Source organism: Anopheles arabiensis, chromosome 3, assembly GCF_016920715.1.
Source record: "Anopheles arabiensis isolate DONGOLA chromosome 3, AaraD3, whole genome shotgun sequence".
Taxonomy (NCBI): Eukaryota; Metazoa; Arthropoda; class Insecta; order Diptera; family Culicidae; genus Anopheles; species Anopheles arabiensis.
Genome location: NC_053518.1, coordinates 74,077,319 through 74,098,547, shown reverse-complemented (window position 1 = coordinate 74,098,547; position 21,229 = coordinate 74,077,319). Strand labels below are relative to the sequence as shown.

At 44.6% G+C, this 21,229-nt stretch overlaps 3 protein-coding genes across 3 annotated transcripts; all 3 read left to right on the top strand.

The window, feature by feature from the left end:
• The first annotated feature begins 965 nt into the window (after positions 1–965).
• On the top strand, positions 966–17,748 carry LOC120903443 (homeobox protein vnd-like). The gene is made up of 3 exons (XM_040312879.1): positions 966–1,518; positions 15,933–16,450; positions 16,513–17,748. The coding sequence occupies exons 1-3, from the start codon at positions 1,364–1,366 to the stop codon at positions 17,358–17,360; spliced, it is 1,521 nt and encodes a 506-aa protein (XP_040168813.1). The 5' UTR covers positions 966–1,363; the 3' UTR covers positions 17,361–17,748.
• On the top strand, positions 2,622–4,020 carry LOC120903444 (angiopoietin-related protein 1-like). The gene has a single exon (XM_040312880.1). It carries the CDS (start codon positions 2,670–2,672, stop codon positions 3,654–3,656), a length of 987 nt encoding a protein of 328 aa, XP_040168814.1. The 5' UTR covers positions 2,622–2,669; the 3' UTR covers positions 3,657–4,020.
• A 643-nt stretch (positions 17,749–18,391) lies between the features above and the next one.
• LOC120899866 (Golgi pH regulator) lies at positions 18,392–20,985 on the top strand. The gene is made up of 5 exons (XM_040306152.1): positions 18,392–18,500; positions 18,592–18,862; positions 18,927–19,328; positions 19,397–19,578; positions 19,660–20,985. Exons 1-5 carry the CDS (start codon positions 18,453–18,455, stop codon positions 20,113–20,115), a joined length of 1,359 nt encoding a protein of 452 aa, XP_040162086.1. The 5' UTR covers positions 18,392–18,452; the 3' UTR covers positions 20,116–20,985.
• Positions 20,986–21,229: the final 244 nt, after the last annotated feature.

The window sequence follows — 21,229 nt, the reverse complement described above, 5'->3', positions numbered from 1 at the left end:
TCAATAATGACTTTAACTTTCACAGAAACAGGACATCGGAAACAGGACATCTATTCTTTATATTTTATTATTCTTCGCCGTCTTATTATTATTATTATTATTATTATTATTTGGTGGTCCTTAACGAATATTCCAGATACGTAATTGTATTTATTCTTGGACCCTGGAATCATTTACCAAATATTACCTCACCGCCAGATGCTTCAATTGTAAATTTGTAGGAAAACAAAAATCTAAGCAGGAGCTATAAATATCTAGTAGATCATAAGAACACAACAGTGACAGACGGCCTAAGGTGATCCTCAGGCCGTAGTTCGATCCAAATTTAGTTCAATTGATCGATAGCAAAAAGCCACGGATAACTAGATCAACCACAAAAGCCAACATCAGTAACCGTTAAAAGCACTTTAAATCAAGCTTAACCTTCATATTTAACTTAACTTTATTCAAAATGTATTTATAGTTTACTAGTGAAAAGTAATTCAAATTGGCTAGACATGAAAAGTCTTACTTGAAGCCTTAAAACTGATTGAATCCTGATTTAACTATTAAAAGCATAAATTAATTGAAGGACATTTGCCAAACACGTAAAAACTTACTGGCCACATGTTGTTGCCGCCGATCGGGAGTAACAATTTTTCCAATAAACCTCCCCCCGCGGGACTCCCCCTTTCATTGCCCTTTCCGCATCCCTTGTAGTACACCTGTGTTTGTGTCCCATAAAAGCTCCAACCTGAAGCTGATAAAGAAGATAGCGCAGGCAATCATTGGGCTGCGGCCAACCCAGGTGTGTGTGTGTGTGTATGAGAGAGAGCCTCCAGTGAACCAATGCACATTCCCACACACATACACATCTCCTTCGTTCATTTTTATCAATCGTTGATAATGTGAAATTAAACATTAGAGAAATACTGCCGTATTAATAAGGTGCGTCTCTTGCCTCGGGTGGGTAAGGGTGGAGGTGGTCTGGTGCACAGGATGGGTTGTTGGTTGCACACTGCAAATGGGGCTCGGGTGAATGCAGCAGTTAAAGCTTGACGACACACGATAGCGCGGGACAGTGCCGACCGGTAGTGCCAATATTGGGCTCCAATCAATCCGTCTTCGTTGGGCCAGGTTGGTGGTTCGTTCTTGTATCGGATCAATCGGTCAGTGAGTAAGTGAATTCAGAGAAAGAGACAGTGCTATGTTAAGTGTGAAACAGATCGTTTTGAACTGTTTTGTGTTAGTTTTGTTGCATTGAAATCATTCAAATACGAGCGATGCTCCTCGGAGAAGATCTGTGAGAAGTTACTTAGGTCTTCACGTGTGCCTATTCAAAGTGCCAACAGACTTGGCAATAACCAGTGCCAGAACAGACAGCATGAGCCAAGGAGCTAACGGATTACCCGCCGGCCAACCATCGGCAACGCCATACTATCCCTACACGGGCCTACACGCCCCGGACGAGGGTTACGATGCAAACTTTCACATCTTCCCACCGGACTACTATGCACCGGAGTGTGATTATCGCTCGGAGTAAGTATTGGGCAGGCATCACCACCATCACCTGAATGAAGGGATGAATGAAGTCTGTTTTATCGAAATTGTATGACAAGATTATTTATGATCTGCACACGCGAACCGATGTGTGTAGAGATTTCGTTAGGGAGATTAGTGCAGTCAGTGTGCAGCGGCTTATAGCGGGACTGTCTCTGGAACAATCTAATCTTTGTCGTCCGATAGGCAATTAAACGTCAGGCTTCGGGTGGCAATGAAGGCAGGTCATAAATGGGATATCAGTGTGGGGTTTTTGTGGGGCGCTTCTGGTGTAGCAGATTGTTAACGGATTTTGATGGTACTTGAAGTAGTGGTTTGATTTTGGATTGAATTTTTGGTGATGTTCTGTGCCGGAAATTGGAGCTATATCTTCTCAAGTGGCTCAAGAGACCTAATTGTGTGGTAGCGTGCTGGAGGATCATAAACTCTTGTACGGAATGGTTCTGATTTGTGGAATTCGTTTTTCTCACTTCAAGGCATCGACGGATAAGCATGGCCTTAGCATATTCCCCTAATCGCTTTAAGACCATGACCTTACATAAGAGTTCTTTATGTTGAGCGTGCGTAAGTGAATAGCGACTAGGCCACTCTTGCGAGACGGTAATCATCGAAATTGCAGCCAGAATTATTCAACAGTTCATTGCTGTGGAGTTTTATTTCTAAGAAAGAGAAATAATTTGTGTTGAAAGATCCGAATAAGAGCAGTTAGACAAATCTCTTATCACCTTGTGACCTTGCACTGGATCCAAAAACACCATTCTACCCTTGATATGGTATGACTTCAATTTCTCTCGATGTGTTCTTCTGTTGCGGTGAAGTTTACCCAGTTCCTTGTGATCTTTTCATACGTTTATCAAACGGTGGTTACACAACACAACAGGCCTCGACGCCTTCAAAGAGATTATTCCTTGCCAAGTTTTTGGTGTCAACTTTGTTGACCGTGGTTAGGTTTGCTGGTTAATTTTGTATGCGCAATACACACTGATAAGCCCTTGTTCTTATCCAATGGTTTCTTAGTTGTTCTACCCGCTCCTAGTCCACTATAAAAAGCGACCTGCATATGAGCCGTGTGTTTAGTTTAATTCAACAGCAAGCATAGTTAGTCGTTGGAATCTTACAAGTGTTACGCCATGTACCGACTGAAAGTGTTGTTATATTTTGTGCTAATATCATTACCAGCCGCAAAAGTCCAGTGCAGCAATGGTACAGCATCATCGCTTACCGGCTTTGGCTTTGAAGTGTTAGCAGCCAAACTTGAGAACCTGCAGGACAAGCTTCTCGAAACTGAGCAGAAGCTATCCAAAGCCATCAATCAGCAGGATCGCACGATCGAACGTCAGCTAGCCGCACTGCAGGCGCAGTCGCACAAGACGCTCTCCCTGCAGACAGCTTGGGCGCAAAAGACGAAGTTGTGGAAGGATATTCAAGCCCTATCATTAAAGGAAGATATAGAACGGTTTAAGCTTAGCTCAGGGCTAAATCTAGCCAGCATCTCGTCGCGATCATGCAAGGCGGCTGGGCAGGAGCAGTCGGGCAAATTCTTAATACATCCTACGGAGCATGATGAACCATTTTTGGGATATTGTGTTCAACAGTACAGTTTCGGAGGAAACTGGTTAATTATCCAGCATCGCAACAACAGAAGGCTGGAGGCATTTGACCGCAACTGGAGCGAGTATCGGAACGGGTTCGGAAACGTTGAGGAAGATGTTTGGCTCGGCTTAGAGAAGCTACACGCAATTACCACAGCACGAAAGCACGAGCTGTTGGTTGAGCTGAAAGATATTGCTGGAAACACGGCGTACGCACGGTACGATGAGTTCGAGATCGGCAGTGAGGTGGAGCAGTATTCGTTGAAGAAGCTTGGGAATTACACAGGAACGGCAGACGACTTAATGAGCAGTCACGTAGGCAAGAAGTTTACGACAAAGGATCGGAACAATGGTGCAACAAGGGATGGTGACTGTGAAGGAGGATGGTGGATGGACCCTTGTACGCCTACAAATATAAATGGACGTCTGAGTAATAAAGACAGCTTAGTGTATATGTTTAGGGAAAATAACATATTTTCTATCAAAAAATTGGTATTTACGAGAATGATGATCCGTGAAGCTTAGCGCACTAGGCAAGCATTAATGTAAGGAAACAAACCCATAAAAATATATCATCCTTTTTACGCAAATATTTAGCATCGATTTAAAGTTGTCCTTCCCTCGAAGCTTTCAACATACACCGCACATCGTTATCCTATCTGTGAAATTGTACACCAATACAGGGCTTTCCAAGTCAGTTTCGAGTATGTACATAATTATTCACCACCTACAAGATGTTTTTCAACAGCTGTCAAATTGTGTATTAGCTTCAAAATGAAATTTCAGTTTTTTCACAGATGTTCAACATATCACAAAGAACTTTCAAACTCAATCCAGCTTGAGGCGTGTTGAAAATCTTCTTCTTCTTTGGCACAACAACCGCTGTCGGTCAAGGCTGTACCCACTTAATGAAGTGAGCTTGGCTTTCAGTGACTTATTGTTACCATAGCAGGATAGTCAGTCCTACATATGGGGGCACGGTCCATTCGAGGCTTGAACCCATGACGGGCATGTTGTTAAGTCGTACGAGTTGACGACTGTACCACCAGACCGGCCCAAACCAGACCGGTGTTGAAAATCATGCTGAGGAAATTACAAATTATGATAATGGACAATACACACATACACAGATACAAATATTAACGGAGCTTATTTGAAAGAATACAACGGCCCAGGGTATAGGATCAACCGTTTTTCTATGCCCCATTTGAAGTCTACGAAAATGATGATACGTTACGACATTCTGAGGTCATTTGCTGAACTTTAGGGATAAATTGTTTAATATTGGCGAAAGCCCTACATACTATCGTCCGATCAAGAAGACCTTTTAAATAAAATGACACATTTATTTCAAAGAACTCATTTCGTCCACCTAAATTTCTTTCAGCATGAGTCATTAGTTCTTTCAACCATAGTTGATTCAACCATAAAAACAGATAATAAAGCAACATACTCTTTGTTTTGTGCTGTACTGAGTTATTCTTCCCCACATTCACTTTCACATCCTGAAGTTCATGGAGTGCATTTGATTCCAGATATAGTGAACTTGGAAGTACAAAGGGCTGCCGAACATTTGTATTCTGCTATCGCATTGGTTATGAAATGATATTTTTGTGGAGCACTTGTATTGATTTTTTTGAATATTGCCTGTCTAATTAGATACAATCTATCATCCTTTCTATCGATCGCCTTCACTAAGATGTGATCTATAGGCCATCTTTCAAACAATATTTCAACCTTAAATTCACAAGTTCTTCCTCATTCCTCGCGCTCTTCTGAATCGTTTATCAAACGCCGCTCGTGCAAAACACAAACAATCATGCTAGCAGGAGAGACACGATGCAATGATTCATGAACTTGACTTCGTTGGTTCTAATGGGTGCTAAAAAATCTCCTTTTCTGGAAAAAGAGTTGATAATATTAGGAGATAACTAACCGTCTGGAAGAATGACAGAAAGCTTCGAAAGAAAATGAAGCCGGGAGCCCGCTTACAAGAATTGGTGATTTTTGTCGCCATTGCATGGGTAGGTCACTGATAATTCCTTCTTCTTATGCAATTTATCGAGTTGTTCTATCCCATTAGTTCACTATAAAAGAGAGCGGCATAATAGCCATATGTTCAGTTTCATTCGGTACAAGCATAGTCGTCGGTCCCTAGCTCACCATGGACGGTTCTAAAGTCGTGTTGTGGCTTGTGCTTATTTCATTACTTACCACAAATGTCCAGTGTAGCAAACGCACAGCATTATCGCTTACCGGCTTTGGCTTCGAAGAGTTAGTAGCCAAACTTGAGAACCTGCAGGACAAGCTTCTCGAAACTGAGCAGAAGCTATCCAAAGCCATCAATCAGCAGGATCGCACGATCGAACGTCAGCTAGCCGCACTGCAGGCGCAGTCGCACAAGACGCTCTCCCTGCAGACAGCCTGGGCACAACAAGGGAAGTTGTGGAAGGATATTCAAGCCCTATCATCACAGGAAGATATAGAACGGTTTAAGCTTAGCACAGGGCTAGATCTGGCCAGCATCTCGTCGCGATCATGCAAGGCGGCTGGACAGGAGCAGTCGGGCAAATTATTAATACAGCCTACGGAGCATGATGAACCATTCTTGGGATATTGTGTTCAACAGTCCATTTTTGGAGGAGGTTGGTTAGTTATCCAGCATCGTGACAAAGGAATACTGAACTTTAACCGCAACTGGAGCGAGTATCGGAACGGGTTCGGAAGAGTTGACGAAGATGTTTGGCTCGGCTTAGAGAACTTACACCGGATTACTACAGCACGCAAGCACGAGCTGTTGGTGGTGCTGAAATATGCTACTGGAAAATCCGTGTATGCACGGTATAGTTCCTTTGAGATCGGCAGTGAAGCTGAGCAGTACTCGTTGAAGAAGCTTGGGCATTACACAGGAACGGCAGACGACCTTATGAGCAGCCTCGTGAGCAAGAAGTTTACGACAAAGGATCGCAACAATGGTATAAAAAGTGATGGTAGCTGTGAAGGTGGATGGTGGATGGACCCTTGTACGTCGACAAATATAAATGGACCCCGCACCGAAGGTTTCACCTTTGTGGACAGGTTAAGCAAATTATTGCTATTCACGAGAATGATGATCCGTGAAGTTTAGTGACCTAAGAAAGCTTTAATGTACGGTAACAAACCCATAAAAATATATCATCCTTTTTATGCAAATATTTTGCATCTATTTAAAGTTGTCCTTCTCTCGAAGCTTTCAACATACACCGTACATTGTTATCCTTCCTGTAAAACTGTGCACCAATAAATTGTTTCCATCTGTTAACACTGTTTACACAGACACTCTGTGTACGCACGGTAAAGTGCGTTCAAGATCGGCAGTGAGGTGGAGCAGTATTCGTTGAAGAAGCTTGTGCATTACACAGGAACGGCAGACGACTCAATGAATAGTCACGTAGGCAAGAAGTTTACGACCAGGGTTCGGGACGACAGGGCTCGTAACTGTACAGGGGCAGGATGGTGGATGGATCCTTGTGCGTCTACTAATTATAACGGAGCTTATTTGCAAATATGGCCCAATGACTAACAAATGACAATAATATACAACGTCCCAGAGTTTAGGATCGACTCGTTTTTGCTATACCGTTTAAAGGATACAAAAATTATGTGCGTCGCCAAAATTGGAAATTAATAAAATAATCTCTTTAAATGCGTTGGTCGTTAAATTGAAGTCAAAGTGATTAGACTATGAATTGAATTGCCTTGTCATAGCTAGTAACAGCTCATTGTATCCATATGAGGTACGCCTGCTCTCACCAACAAGCAAGTTATGAGAGCGAAGAGGTCTCGAAGGCACGTAGATGTTGCTCTTCTCTAATAAACAACTTATTCATTTGTTTAATATTGTAGCAACAAATACACATTGGTTTACCTTAAAACGGTGTTCGTCTGTAGGCCAAGCAGAAGGCAACGCGTCCGATAACTTGGCATGGTAGTAACTCCTCTAAATTGGTCGCATTTTAAAGCAAGTCTTGTAAACTTCCGTTGTATTGCCTCTATTGTGTTGAGCATCGTAGTACAATTCGGGAATCAAAGACTTCACCCACCAGCGCACAAGACAAGAAAACAGCGACACAAGACATGACTTGACATTATCGGAATAGTCGAAATATAAAACTTAGCATCTTGTATGCATTGTTAACAGTGTTGTCAACATGTAAACTGACCCTCTATTGACAATGTGTAGACAGTTCAATTCTCTTTTCAAATCATTTGACTTCCATTTGACTACGCAGAGCTTTAAAACTAGGATATTAGATTCTTACCCACTCGGTAATAGGCATGATTAGTTTTAACATATATAATTTAAGTCGCAAGGGTCATAGTCTATGTAGCACTAGACCAACTTTCGTTAAACTTCCTCAAGTCGAGCAATTGAAGAAGCAGTAGTCGGGCTCCAGACTACGCACGAATACTCCAGAACCGAACATAAGATACTGACAGCCTAATGTAGACAGGTAGACATTAATGTAAATTAATGTAAATAGGGTTGCGAAATTCATTTGTTGTCCGGATAATCACGCCAAGTAGTTGGTTTCCTATGCCTACAACGTCATCGATATGCTATTTAAAATTCAGACTTGAGTTGTCATAATTTTGTCGATTAACTGCATTGCCGTCTAAGAAGTAATTGGGCTCCTGCATCGATAGAAGGACACACAGAAGCATTTCTCGATGCAGATAGTTGGGCCATTTGCCATTTGCACCTCGAGCAGAAGGTATCTCAGGCACAGTCTTGCAGAAACAGTCACCAGTGTTGTGTAAAGGTGCGAAAATGTTTCCATCGTCGACAAACAGACTGATACTGCCGGGAGGTAAAGCGAAGGTAACAAGATCGTTGATGAACAAGATGAAGAGAACCGGGCCAATATTGCTTCGTTGTGGCACACCCGAACTGCTGACTATTTCCTTAGACATGTGCTTATGGATTGTGACGACGTATGAGCGATTCATTACCAAAGACATAAGCCACTGTACGAGCGAGCAGGGAAGTCCCAGCCTATCGAGTTTAGCAAGAAGAATTGCGTGAGGTAGAGAGTCGCATGCTGCTTTCAGGTCTGTATAAATTGCATCGACTTGAGTTCCGGAATCAAACCATCCAAGATTCACTCCATGTAGGATTGGGAAACTAGTCATTGGCCAGCGATGCATTTTGCAAGAATAGGTGCCACTGTCGTTTGACAACGTTTCAGCACTGTAGATGGTATTCCATCGGGTTGTGGAGCGAAGGAAGGCTTTAGTAGCGTTAGGGCTGATAAAACGATCTCACTGTCTACAGAAGGAGTAATCATTTCAATTGATTAAATTTAGATTTAGAGAGGGGAGATTGACCAAAGGTAAAGACCAACTTATTAACGTCAGACAAAGAAGATCTTTCAAATAAATTTCATTTTTGAACTTCTGTATACAAGACATCTACACCACTAGCACCAACTCACGATAAATCACATTTCGGAAAAAAATATTTCAAACATTTCGGCGAAATTGCTTCCAGCATGAGTCATTAGCTCTTTTAACCATTGTTGACTCAACCATAAACACAGATAATAATGCAACATGCTCTTTGTTTTGTGCTGTACTGAGTTATTCTTCCGCTCAACCCCTTTCACATCCTGTGGTATCATTGAACTTGAAGTTCGTGGAGTCAGTGGCGGATTAAGGGTATCTAGGGCCCTAGGCGGTAAGACGAGTTGAGGCCCCCTGTAAATGGTAAATATATGGTAGCGGCACTAAACTGGCTGTTGGGAGATTGAACAGTAAATTTGAAATGCCGGCGGAGGCCCCACGATCATCAGTCACAGGCTCTAAAATTTTTGCTGCCGGAGTGGGGGGAGGGAGGGGATGCATTTGATTTGCTAGCCTCGGGGCCCCAACGTTCATCCTTCCGGGGGCCTTATCGCTAATACTCTGTCCATACGGCATACTATAAAATGGCGATCTACGAGGCCCCTTACTCGGCGGGGCCCCAGGCGACCGCCTAGTCCGCCTACCGTTAGATCCGCCACTGCGTGGAGTGCATTTGATTCCAAACATCATGAAGTTGGCAATACATTAGCAGTAGAGCATTTGTATTCTGCTATCGCATTGGTTATGAAATGATATTTTTGTAGAGCACTTGTATGGATTTTTTTAAATATTGCCTGTCTAATTAGATACAATCTATCATCTTTTCTATCGATCGCCTTCACTAAGATGTGATCTATAGGCCATCTTTCAAACAATATTTCAACCTTAAATTCACAAGTTCTTCCTCATTCCTCGCGCTCTTCTGAATCGTTTATCAAACGCCGCTCGTGCAAAACACAAACAATCATGCTAGCAGGAGAGACACGATGCAATGATTCATGAACTTGACTTCGTTGGTTCTAATGGGTGCTAAAAAATCTCCTTTTCTGGAAAAAGAGTTGATAATATTAGGAGATAACTAACCGTCTGGAAGAATGACAGAAAGCTTCGAAAGAAAATGAAGCCGGGAGCCCGCTTACAAGAATTGGTGATTTTTGTCGCCATTGCATGGGTAGGTCACTGATAATTCCTTCTTCTTATGCAATTTATCGAGTTGTTCTATCCCATTAGTTCACTATAAAAGAGAGCGGCATAATAGCCATATGTTCAGTTTCATTCGGTACAAGCATAGTCGTCGGTCCCTAGCTCACCATGGACGGTTCTAAAGTCGTGTTGTGGCTTGTGCTTATTTCATTACTTACCACAAATGTCCAGTGTAGCAAACGCACAGCATTATCGCTTACCGGCTTTGGCTTCGAAGAGTTAGTAGCCAAACTTGAGAACCTGCAGGACAAGCTTCTCGAAACTGAGCAGAAGCTATCCAAAGCCATCAATCAGCATGATCGCACGATCGAACGTCAGCTAGCCGCACTGCAGGCGCAGTCGCACAAGACGCTCTCCCTGCAGACAGCCTGGGCACAACAAGGGAAGTTGTGGAAGGATATTCAAGCCCTATCATCACAGGAAGATATAGAACGGTTTAAGCTTAGCACAGGGCTAGATCTGGCCAGCATCTCGTCGCGATCATGCAAGGCGGCTGGACAGGAGCAGTCGGGCAAATTATTAATACAGCCTACGGAGCATGATGAACCATTCTTGGGATATTGTGTTCAACAGTCCAATTTTGGAGGAGGCTGGTTAGTTATCCAACATCGTAACACCAAACGGATGAACTTTAACCGCAACTGGAGCGAGTATCGGAACGGGTTTGGAAGAGTTGATGGTGAGTTCTGGTATGGGCTGGAGCATTTGCATCGGTTGACTTCGGCCAGACAGTACGAGCTGTTGGTGGAACTGAAAGATGCTGCTGAAAACACGGCGTACGCACGGTATAGTGCGTTCGAGATCGGCAGTGAGGCTGAGCAGTATTCGTTGAAGAAGCTTGGGAATTACACAGGTACGGCAGACGACCTTATGAGCAGCCTGGTGAGCAAAAAGTTTTCGACAAAGGATCGGAACAATGGTGCAACAAGGGATGGTGACTGTGAAGGAGGATGGTGGATGGACCCTTGTAGGTCTACAAATTTAAATGGATTCCGCACGAGATATATAGACCGCATGTTTTATTTTTTAAGCCACAATGGCGTATTTTCTATTAAAAAATTGGTGTTCACGAAAATGATGATCCGTGATGTTTAGCGCCCAAGGAAAGCATTAATGCAAGGAAATAATTCTATACATTTTTTTACGCAAATATTTAGCATCATTTTATAGTTTCCCTTCCCTCAAAGCTTTCAACATACACCGTACATTGTTAACCTTCCTGTAAAACTGGGCACCAATAAATTTTGTTCCCCAATAAATCCATCGAAAGCTAATTTAAAATGACAATCAAATTTCACGCTCCTGTCGCGCACCGAAAATAGAAATCCGCTTCGGGAAAGCCCGCAGCCGAACAAATCAAATTAGGCTTATATCAATAATTGTGGTTTCGATCGGGGGCACGAACACGAGCGGCCTGGGCCAAAAAAAGAACCGTAAACGACCTTCTGACGTGTTTTTTTTCTCTACTGCTGACGCGTGACGCGGTTACAATGTAGCAAATTGAGCAGCAGGAATCATCCATTTCTGGGGGGATCCATTATCCGCCAGTGTCGGTTATGTTTTTTTGGCGAGTCTTTTGACTTGCTGCTGAGATCCCCCCAATTTAGCGGCTGCATTTAGCGATGACGAATCGTTCCATGGCGTGCTCATTTAATATCGTTTCATGTTTGAAGCAGTTTGATGTGCTTGAGGGAAATGGGAGAGTTATTTTAGGTAATTTTTAGGTAATAAATAAACTTCAAAAAATTAGTGTTAAGTTAGGTTAATTTTTCTGGCTTTTGGGAGTACTTATTTTAAAAAAATTGCTAAATGTCTAAAAAAAGTTAATAACTAAAAGAAATTTAAATCATAACCTTTGCTCTAGCCTAATTGACTATATTAGGACATCACCAACCGAATCCGAGTCGCAAAACCCTTCCCAAAACAAACAAGCCGCCAAAAGGCCCACCCCGGCCAATCGAGAAAAACAGAATGCGATTGTTTAAAAAACCAATTACAAAGTTCCCACGAACCCTACCCCTCCCCTCTTCAACAACTCGAGCACACGCGGCTCAGGAGGTTGTTGATGTGCAAAACCTACTTATCCCAAAAGCTGTGGCGCGGCTTCCCTAGGCTAAGGAAGTCACGTTTAGTAATTGAACTGGTTAAAAAAAGAGCTTGACAAACCGAAGTGCATTCGGGTGTGCAAGTGCAAGCTGCAGCACGGTGCCGCTGATTTGTGGCCACGTAAATGATATGCTAAGAAGTGCAATCCCTCCCCTAAGAGGGGAAATTAACTTCTGTCTACGTTACTCGTCGTGCACTGGCATGAGTGCACCTCTTTTGTTCGTGGGTAACGAATGAGTTGTGGGAAACAGGGAAAACGGACTGTAATCGGCCCTCACACAGGCCCTCACCGGAAACCTTCCAGGTCCAGAGCAGCCGTGATAGCCGTGGGAACATTCGCGCATTGCTTTTCTAACAAACTAATTTCAACAGCGCACCCAAACGTTACGGGGAACGGCAATGTAACAGCCAAATGGTCCCACGTTCGATGACGTTGGATAGCGCAGTTTTGTATCTGTATGTGTGTGTGTGTGTCTATTTTAACGACCGTTTACATGCTCATCCGTAATTATGAAATATTTATGATTGTTTATGCGAACACTGTTTGCTGTTGATGAGGAGGATGGCGAGGCGTACGCGAGAGCAGGATACGCTTCAGTGAACCCTCGCGAAGCAGACGATGAGCGCATTAAAACGCGCTGTTGTTATTTAGGGAAGTCCTTTTTTGGGGCCTCAGGCACGTGATTGAGGTTTCTACTTCTTTCCCGTCAAGTGTAGTGCGCAATCGAAATGGTTCTTTGGCATGCAAAATATGACTTTCTCAGTTCCCTTTTTTTGGTCGATAATCCGATTCGTAGTCAGCACGCGAGAGATAGCGCATAAACATCAGAAATAGACAGACACAACTGAGACGGGGCAGAAATAGAGTATTCCAAGTATGGTACATTGAGGAGTTTCTAACTTTCAAAAGCTTCACTACTACTTCATTGCACCGGTTCCCCGGAGAGGGTTTACATGGAGCCATGGATCCTTAAAACGCAAGTGAGCAACTTCATGCAAACATGTGTGCGCAGGAGCATACGAGCAAAGCGTGCATACGTGTGATAGATTTATCGCTCTTCTGCATTGCTGCCAGTGGGTGTCTTTTTTTTGTTATGTTGAGTTTTTGCTGTCGACTTTCATGGGAGTTTAATGGGGTAACTTGTTTCGATGCACTCCGCCAGACGAGCATTGCATGCTTTGATGATTGAGTGGCATTTGAAGACTTTCGAGAGGAGTGCTGGTGTAGAATCAATAGGGCATCACCTGCAGTGATTTATGGTTAATTCGATTGCCAGCATTTGAAGTCGTTTTAATGGTAGAAACTATTTGCATCGATTAAATTAATTGTGGGGAATTTATTTACTTTGTACATTGAGGGAAGTAAGTGCAATTGTTTATACTCTCATATCATGTTCGAAGAAGACTAAACATGTCAGTTTTCTGAGATCTCAAATTTTATATAAAAAATACGCTAAAAAATGTAAATACAAATTCTGGCTCTACAACCTATAAAAATAATACTAAAAATATAATACAGAAATAAAACCAAAAATAAAACAAAGAATAACACTGTTACGCGTAATTCAATTTTCCCGCCAAAGAGTTGCGACATCCGCCATGATACGCCTTCTTTCCAGGAAAGGGGCGTGTCTACAAAACACTTCCAGAATAGACTTCCAGTTGCGGTGCAAATGTAACGCTAGCTCCTTGATAAGTAACCTCATTTAGTGGTATTTTTATGAGTTGTAAGAAAAAAAAAGTTAATGTCTTGAAGGTAGATTTGAACAATTTGCATAGGAGTTGTATAAAAAATATGTGTAAAATATGAGAAAAATAATGCGCGAAGCGTAGGGAGCCACATGGTGCGGCGTTACCGCGCACAATCGTACTTTGATTCCTTTCTTACTATCCTTGCCTGCTGTGGTCCTACCAAGGCAACCGACAAAACGGCACACACTCAGTAGCGCGTAGATCCTCAACCGATCCACTACTTCAACCAGTGCGAGAGCCGACTGCCGAAGTGTGATCCAAGTGACCGGTGAAAATTACCACACTGGCGAAAGAAAAAGTGACCGATCCGCGGCTGGAAAAGCTGCTCACAAAATGTGCTCCCTTCCTGTCCTGGGCGCCAATCTTTATGCCCGCCGCCACGCTCAATCACAGCCTGCTGCGGGCCGCCCTGTACCCGATCGTGCTCAACTCTTCCATTCCACGGTGAGCGCGCGCGTGTGTGTGTGTGTTTTTTTTATGATTAGAATGGCTGATAGCAAGCGGCGATTAGGATTAAGGTGCGCACCGAAACGTGCCAACCATTGGTGGAGTGTTGTGCCGATAAGCGATACACGAGGTTTTATTAGGAACGTGTGCTGTGGAAGTGGGGATGGGTGTTTGTGTGTGTACAGATATGCATATACAGTTGGGTGGTGTTACTAGTTAATAAATCGTTGCTAAAGGAATTATCTAACGCCTTATTGAATGGCTTTCAGGGAGCTTTTGGAGGAGGTTGTTGTATAATTTAAAGTCGAATTTTGTGGCCCAAGTGTTGGTAAAATATTTACAACTTTTTGACACATTTCTTGCTTAGAAAAACAAATAACGCAGTAAATTACGCAACATGTGTGTTCCCAACAGTTCAACCACTAAATTTGAATAAATAATTCTGTGATTGTAATTTATGCCGATGCTCCGAGGAACTTAATATTTTTGTGAATCTTTAACTAATTTACTTTATCAAAAATTTTAATGATAAGCAATATGTTCTGAGTGCGTTCTCTACATGATGCCCAATGAACGGCTTGACACTCTGTCCCGCAAAATGCAACGTGATGGGGCAACTATAAATAGAGTGTTTTTCGATAAAAAATCTGGAAGCATGGTTAGTCGGCGAACTTTTGTTCAAGAAGCACTTAAACTTTGCCGTCAACAAAGCCAATAAGTCATTAGGCTTGATCTCTCCGATTCTTCCGAAATACGCGACCCAACATGTCTTAAGGCTCTCTACTGCTGCTGAGTACGTCCTATCTTAGATTATGCATGCCAAGTCTGGACTCCGGCAGGTACTACAGCCAATATGTTCTGTTTTAATGATAAGCAATATGTCATGGATGCATTCTCTACATGGTGTCCAATGAACGGCTTGAACCTGTGTCCCGCAAAATGCAATGTGATGAGGCAACTTTAAATAGAGTGTTTTCCGCAAAGAATCTGGAAGTATGGTTAGATGGCGACCTCTTGTTCAAGGAGCATATAAACTTTGTCGTCAACAAAACCAGTAAGGTATTAGGCTTGATCTCTCGTATGGCTTCCGAAATACGCGACCCAACATGTCTTAAGGCTCTCTACTGCTACCGGGTACTTCCTATCCTAGATTATGAATGCCTAGTCTGGACTTCGGCGGATACCACAACCATGCAAAGACTGATCATATCTTGAGACCATTCAAAGAAAATTCTCTCGTATCGCAGTGCGAAGATTCCTGCATGGCTATAATAGCAACATGCCTCAATACTCGGTGCGCTGACTGTTGTAGGGTTTGACTGACATCAAGACTTGTCATTCACATACTCAGTCTTTGATCATCTCCAGTTTACTTACCACTCATATTGATGCTCCTTCTCTACTGTCTAATATTCCGCTGTATGCTCCTTCTCGTTGTCTTCGTGACAGACCTCTCATTTTAATACCTCGTATACGTTATACTTTTGCTCAGAACGACCCGTGACTTAAAGCGTGCGAGTCCTTCAACCAGTAAATCTGTGTCTATCCCGCTTTCGTGCTCTCCTACTGGATTCTACCTAATCTATTCTCAACACACATCTTTCCCATCCCTTAATTCTTCTTTCCTAGTTTTAAGTAAGCATTTTAAAGCCCATTGAAGCAATTTGCGGAATAGACGATAAGCATTATGCGAAACAGACCGAAATTGGTCAGCTCCGAGTCCGAGTGGAACGTCCGACGGTGGTTACGATTTCGTCGGAGTCCGAATTGAACTAACATGGATGCACTCCAGACACCCCAGGACAACTCTGACTCTCTTCCATTATGACCCAGATTTAGTCTCAGATTATGTCCTTATTTACCCATCCTTACATGGTTCTAATTCTTCCTTCAATCTTCCCCACCGTGCAGCATCCTGGATAGTATGCGCATGGCTCCATCACAGCGCTCGCAACGGTTTCACATCAGCAACATCCTCGAGCTGAACAGTCAGCAGCATCAGCACCAGGATCAACCCGCCAGCAAAGACCAACCGTCCGTTGCCAGCCTATCCTCCTCGACCGTGCTGCAACCTCACGCGCCCCATCCGTCCGCATATCCCTTCACAATCGCCGAGCTTGAGTCGCAACAGCATGCCACCCAACCATCGCTTGATGTTACCGCACCCACGAGCTACCCGGACGATCAATCTGCTGCCTTACCGTACGGTACAATGTCCTCGCAGACCGCTTCCTGCTTGCCACTGCAGCCCGTCCTTAATCCATCCGCGATTGGCACTGGGATACCGTACGATCCGCCACCGTACTATTCCTATTCGCACCATGCCCATCATCTCTTTGGAGGAAGTAGTGCAGCATTGGGGTCATCCGGCGTGGTCTCGGAACCGCCCCGATCGTCCTATTCCTATGGTGGCGTGAATTTAGATTATGGTAAGGAAGGGCTGTGTAATTTAATAAAGGAATCATATATTCATTGGTTTGTTCAATTACAGTTCCATCAGTTATTCAACACAGCACACCGAGCGAAACAGCAGCAAACAGTAGCAATCAGCAGCTCAGTCCAGATAGTACCTCGCCCGGGCCGGAACTTTACTCCCTTGCCAGCTACAGCAACATCCCGCGCGTTGTCAACGAAGCGTCCGATCGGTTGGTAGCGCTCGAGTCCGACGGTCCTTCGCTCGATCCAGAATGTTCCGTCGACACGAACAACAACAACAACAACCATCACACCCCGGACGACACCCCGGACGATCTGGACTCACCGGGTCCGAGGGCCAGCCGGTCGGGAGGACACCGTGGAGAGTCGGGCTGCGGCACCGGCGGTGGCCACAAGAAGCGAAAGCGACGCATTCTCTTCTCCAAGTCACAAACGTTCGAGCTGGAGCGACGCTTCAAACAGGCCCGCTACCTGTCCGCCCCCGAGCGGGAACATCTGGCGAGCATGATAAACCTCACGCCCACGCAGGTTAAGATTTGGTTCCAAAACCATCGCTACAAAACGAAGCGTGCGCAGACGGAGAAAAGCTCGTGCTATGGCGCACCGCCACCGAACGTGCTCGGTGGTAGTCCGCCGAAGAAGATCAATCCTCCGGTGCTGGTGCGGGACGGTAAACCCTGCCCGGAGGTGCTACAGCATACGCATCACCATACGCAACAGCAGCAGCAAGCGCACCAGCAGCAACAACAAGGACATCCCCATGCGCATCAACACGCGGCGGCGTCGGCGGCAGCACATTTTCATCACACACCGTTCCACGGGGTACACAGTTCGGGGTTGCAGACACCGGGCAGTGGTGGAATGCTTTCCGGTGGTCACGGTTCCTCGCCGCGCATGTGGTGACGCCGGTGAGCCTGTTTGGGGGGCCGGGACAGTTCCGAAATCGAATTTTTCGAATAAAGAGTGCAATTTTATTTAATTAGTTAAAGAAAAAAATGATTCTTTACGATTGTTACTTTAATTGGGGAAGGGTCGAAGTTTCTGAAACGGGTCCAATTTTCACAAAGCTGTTTAAAATCCAGGCAAATCTATCCTTCAAATGTCTCTGATACAGTCGATCAACTCGCGTAACTTAAAAATATGCCCATCATGGGTTCAAGCCCCATATGGGCCGTGTGTCCCTCATACTTGGGACTGACTAACCGACAATGGGTAACCATTAAGTCACTGATAGCCCAAGCCCATTAGTAGCACAGACAGGCATTCACGGAAACGGTTGTTGCACAAAAGAAGAAGAAGAAGAAGAAGAAGAAGAAGAAGAAGAAGAAGAAGAAGAAGAAGAAGAAGAAGAAGAAGAAAATTATTCATAAAATTCAAATAAGCTAGATTTAGATTTTACAATGAATGGTTCAGGAAAATATTAAAATTATTGAATTAAAAGAAGAAGAAAAAGAAGAATAAGAAGAAGAGTAAGAAGAAGAAGAAGAAAATTATTCATAAAGATATTAAAATTGTTGCATAAATTGCATAACGGTCACTGAAATGCAGCAATATTTTGAATTTTCGAAGTGTCCGACACACCTTCCGACATCTTCGCAATTATTACGACCAGTATATTTCCACCGTGGTCTTCATGATCTACACTTTATTGTTCTGATCACTATTGAAATAACATTGAAATTATCAGTAAAAAAACCCCTCAATAAATCAACTGCTCCAGTTATTGCGCTGAACTGTCACCTTGTTTACCGCCCGTGTCAAGCTCCGACAAACTGTCAGCTGGGCAGCCGCCCTGTTTGACAGCTCGTTAAAAACGCCGAAATAAACAAATGGTCTTTGCCACGGTAAAGGCAAGTTCGTTAGCGGATACAAACCCTTTGCTGCGCCGGGAGTTGGTGGCCAAAACCGGTGGACTTGCATATACAACGATGAGTACCGCACTGTAATCGAAAACAAGGCTCAACGGACAATCGCAACACAAAGCAGCCACACACCATGGAGCTGCCATTTATGGGTGATACGTTGATCGTGCTCGTGTCACAGGTAAGTGCCACCCCACAGGTTTCGATCGATCGGAATGCAACACGTCCTCAGTCTTGTGGTTTTGTTTCGTTTCTTTTCCGAATCGGTGCAGCTGATATTCTTCATCGGCGGATGGGTGTTTTTCGTGAAGCAGCTCTTCCGCAACTACGAAATCCGCCATGTGTTCGTGCAGCTCATCTTCTCCTCTACGCTCGCCCTGTCGCTGACCATGTTTGAGCTGATTATTTTCGAAATCATCGGCTTCCTGGACTCGAGCTCGCGCTACTTCCACTGGCGGCTGGGGCTAACGCTGCTGCTCATCATGGTGATTGCCGTGATACCGTATCTGATTGCTTACTCCTGCATCAGCAACGTACGAATAGGTATGGAAAGGTCCAATTTTTATTCGTGTTCCTTTGCTCAACATTCTTCATTCCCATTCTGCAGTGCCGGCCAAATGGGTGCAACCACTAACAACACTCATCTGGCTGTGCTATCTGTACGGCTTTTGGCGCATCGGCGATCCGTTCCCGTTGCTAAGCGTCAGCCGTGGCATATTCACGATCGAGCAGGCCGTGTCACGCATCGGCGTAGTCGGCGTCACCGTGATGGCCATCCTGTCCGGGTTCGGTGCGGTTAACTATCCGTACACCAGCATGTCGTACTTCATCCGGCCCGTCTCGCAGAGCGACGTGGTCAATCTGGAGCGAAGGCTGCTGCAAACGATGGACATGATACTGGTGAAGAAGAAGCGCATCGCGCTGGACCGGAGGCGCAACAAGCCGAACCAGAAGCAAAGCATCTGGGGCATGATAAGTAGCGTCACGCAGCGACCCGCCGGTGCTGAAAGTGGGTCGACAGAAATGCAATTCTGCGATGAAAATTTTTTTCGAATTAAATTTGGCATTTCTTTGTAGATATTGGGCAGCTGCGGTTAGAAATTTCCGCCCTGGAAGAGCTCTCCCGGCAGCTGTTCCTCGAAGCGCACTCGATGAAGAACATGCAGGAACGGGAACGGTGGGCCGCCACCCTGCAAGGGAAATACTTTAACGTGCTAGGGCACTTCTTCAGCCTGTACTGTTTGTGGAAAATATTTATTGTAAGTAATTTGCCCCTTACAAACAACAAAATCGCTTACAGCAATGTGTTCCCCCACCCCCCCCCCCCCCGGTGTTTGCAGTGCACAATCAACATAATCTTCGATCGGGTCGGCAAGAAGGACCCGGTAACGCGCGGCATCGAGATAGCGGTGCACTGGTGCGGCTTCGACATGGACATTGCGTTCTGGAGCCAGCACGTGTCCTTCCTGCTGGTCGGCTGCATCGTCGTCACCTCGATCCGCGGCCTGCTGCTGACGCTCACCAAGTTTTTCTACAAAATTTCCTCCAGCAAATCGTCCAACATTATCGTGCTGGTGCTGGCCCAGATAATGGGCATGTACTTCTGCTCCTCCGTGCTGCTGATGCGCATGAACATGCCGGCCGAGTATCGCGTCATCATTACGGAGGTGCTCGGCGGGCTGCACTTTAACTTCTACCACCGCTGGTTCGATGTGATCTTTCTCGTGAGTGCGCTGGCGACGATCGTCGTGCTGTATCTGCTGCACAAACCACCGAACGTGGACACCAGTATGTAAAAGGGTGCTGAAAGTGCCACACCAAGTGCTTCTTTTTTTTGTTCTCCAAATGCCATACCAATATGTATGTGTGTGTGTGAGGATCACAATGCCGCGACCAGCCACTAAGCTACAGCAAACCGCCGAAACAGTGATTTGTATCGCAACTGTGCGGGAATGCTTTCAACGTTTCTCTCATACCCATTTACGTCTAATTATACGCCTTTTTTTATTCTCTCATCTGTAACGCTTTTAAGTTTTGCCCTTTTTTATCCATTCCGACGTGTAATGGGCGATGGTATCCGTAGCAGGAGAAGAGGTGCGTCAAGGGACAAGATAACACTGTTGATGTAAATAATCGAAAAGTAAAAGCGAAAAGCAACTAATAAAGGTTGTACTTGAAGGCTGCTATAAAACTGTTGCTGTTAAGGCAAAGAAAACTGAAAAAATAAGCTTTAATTTATAAAGATTAAATTATAATTTAATTCTTTCTGAAAAATGACACCCCTTAGGCACACCCTGTAGCAATTGCACTACCATTGGAACGTTCTTCGGCTCGGTCCGTGGTGTACGCCTCCCGACATCACAATTGCCAGTAATAATTAATGGTTAACAAAATCGCGGTACAAAGAATCATCATCGCAAGTTCACACCAAGTGTTTGGGGGAGGGGGAGGCCATTAGGCTCCGCTGGGTGAGACAGCGCCATCCATAGTTAATGCACCCACCACCACCACGACTTCGCTACCACATTCCTACCACACTACCAGGCCACTTAATCAAATGGAAAAGCAAATCTCAAACCCCGTCCGGCAGCGAACGATTGCGGATCGGCAGTCCCCCCCCCCTCCCCCAAAAACCAAAAAAAAGCCAACACACCTTTCCTACAGAGCGTGCCCTTTGTACCAATGTTTTCGAGCATCCGAAGGCTTTTTATTTATTTGCCGTTGCACGTTGTCATGCCGATGGTCCATTTTATGAATAAACAACCCCGTACAAACACACACACACGCGCGCTCGCTCGCTCGCTCGGTCGCACTTGTTTGCTGCCCCGTGTTGTTGCCCACCACCACCGCTACTCTTCGCCCTTCGAGCTGGTGTGAGGCCACGGACAAACTGCGGTGGTTTCTTGTTTC

Bases quoted from the DNA above. Each gene is read 5' to 3' on its own strand.
- LOC120903443 (XM_040312879.1), top strand. From the start codon at position 1,364: ATGAGCCAAGGAGCTAACGGATTACCCGCCGGCCAACCATCGGCAACG. The intron at 1,519-15,932 runs GTAAGTATTGGG...CCCACCGTGCAG, and splicing joins GAGTGTGATTATCGCTCGGA to CATCCTGGATAGTATGCGCA. The intron at 16,451-16,512 runs GTAAGGAAGGGC...GTTCAATTACAG, and splicing joins TGGCGTGAATTTAGATTATG to TTCCATCAGTTATTCAACAC.
- LOC120903444 (XM_040312880.1), top strand. From the start codon at position 2,670: ATGTACCGACTGAAAGTGTTGTTATATTTTGTGCTAATATCATTACCA.
- LOC120899866 (XM_040306152.1), top strand. From the start codon at position 18,453: ATGGAGCTGCCATTTATGGGTGATACGTTGATCGTGCTCGTGTCACAG. The intron at 18,501-18,591 runs GTAAGTGCCACC...GAATCGGTGCAG, and splicing joins TGATCGTGCTCGTGTCACAG to CTGATATTCTTCATCGGCGG. The intron at 19,329-19,396 runs GTGGGTCGACAG...ATTTCTTTGTAG, and splicing joins GCGACCCGCCGGTGCTGAAA to ATATTGGGCAGCTGCGGTTA.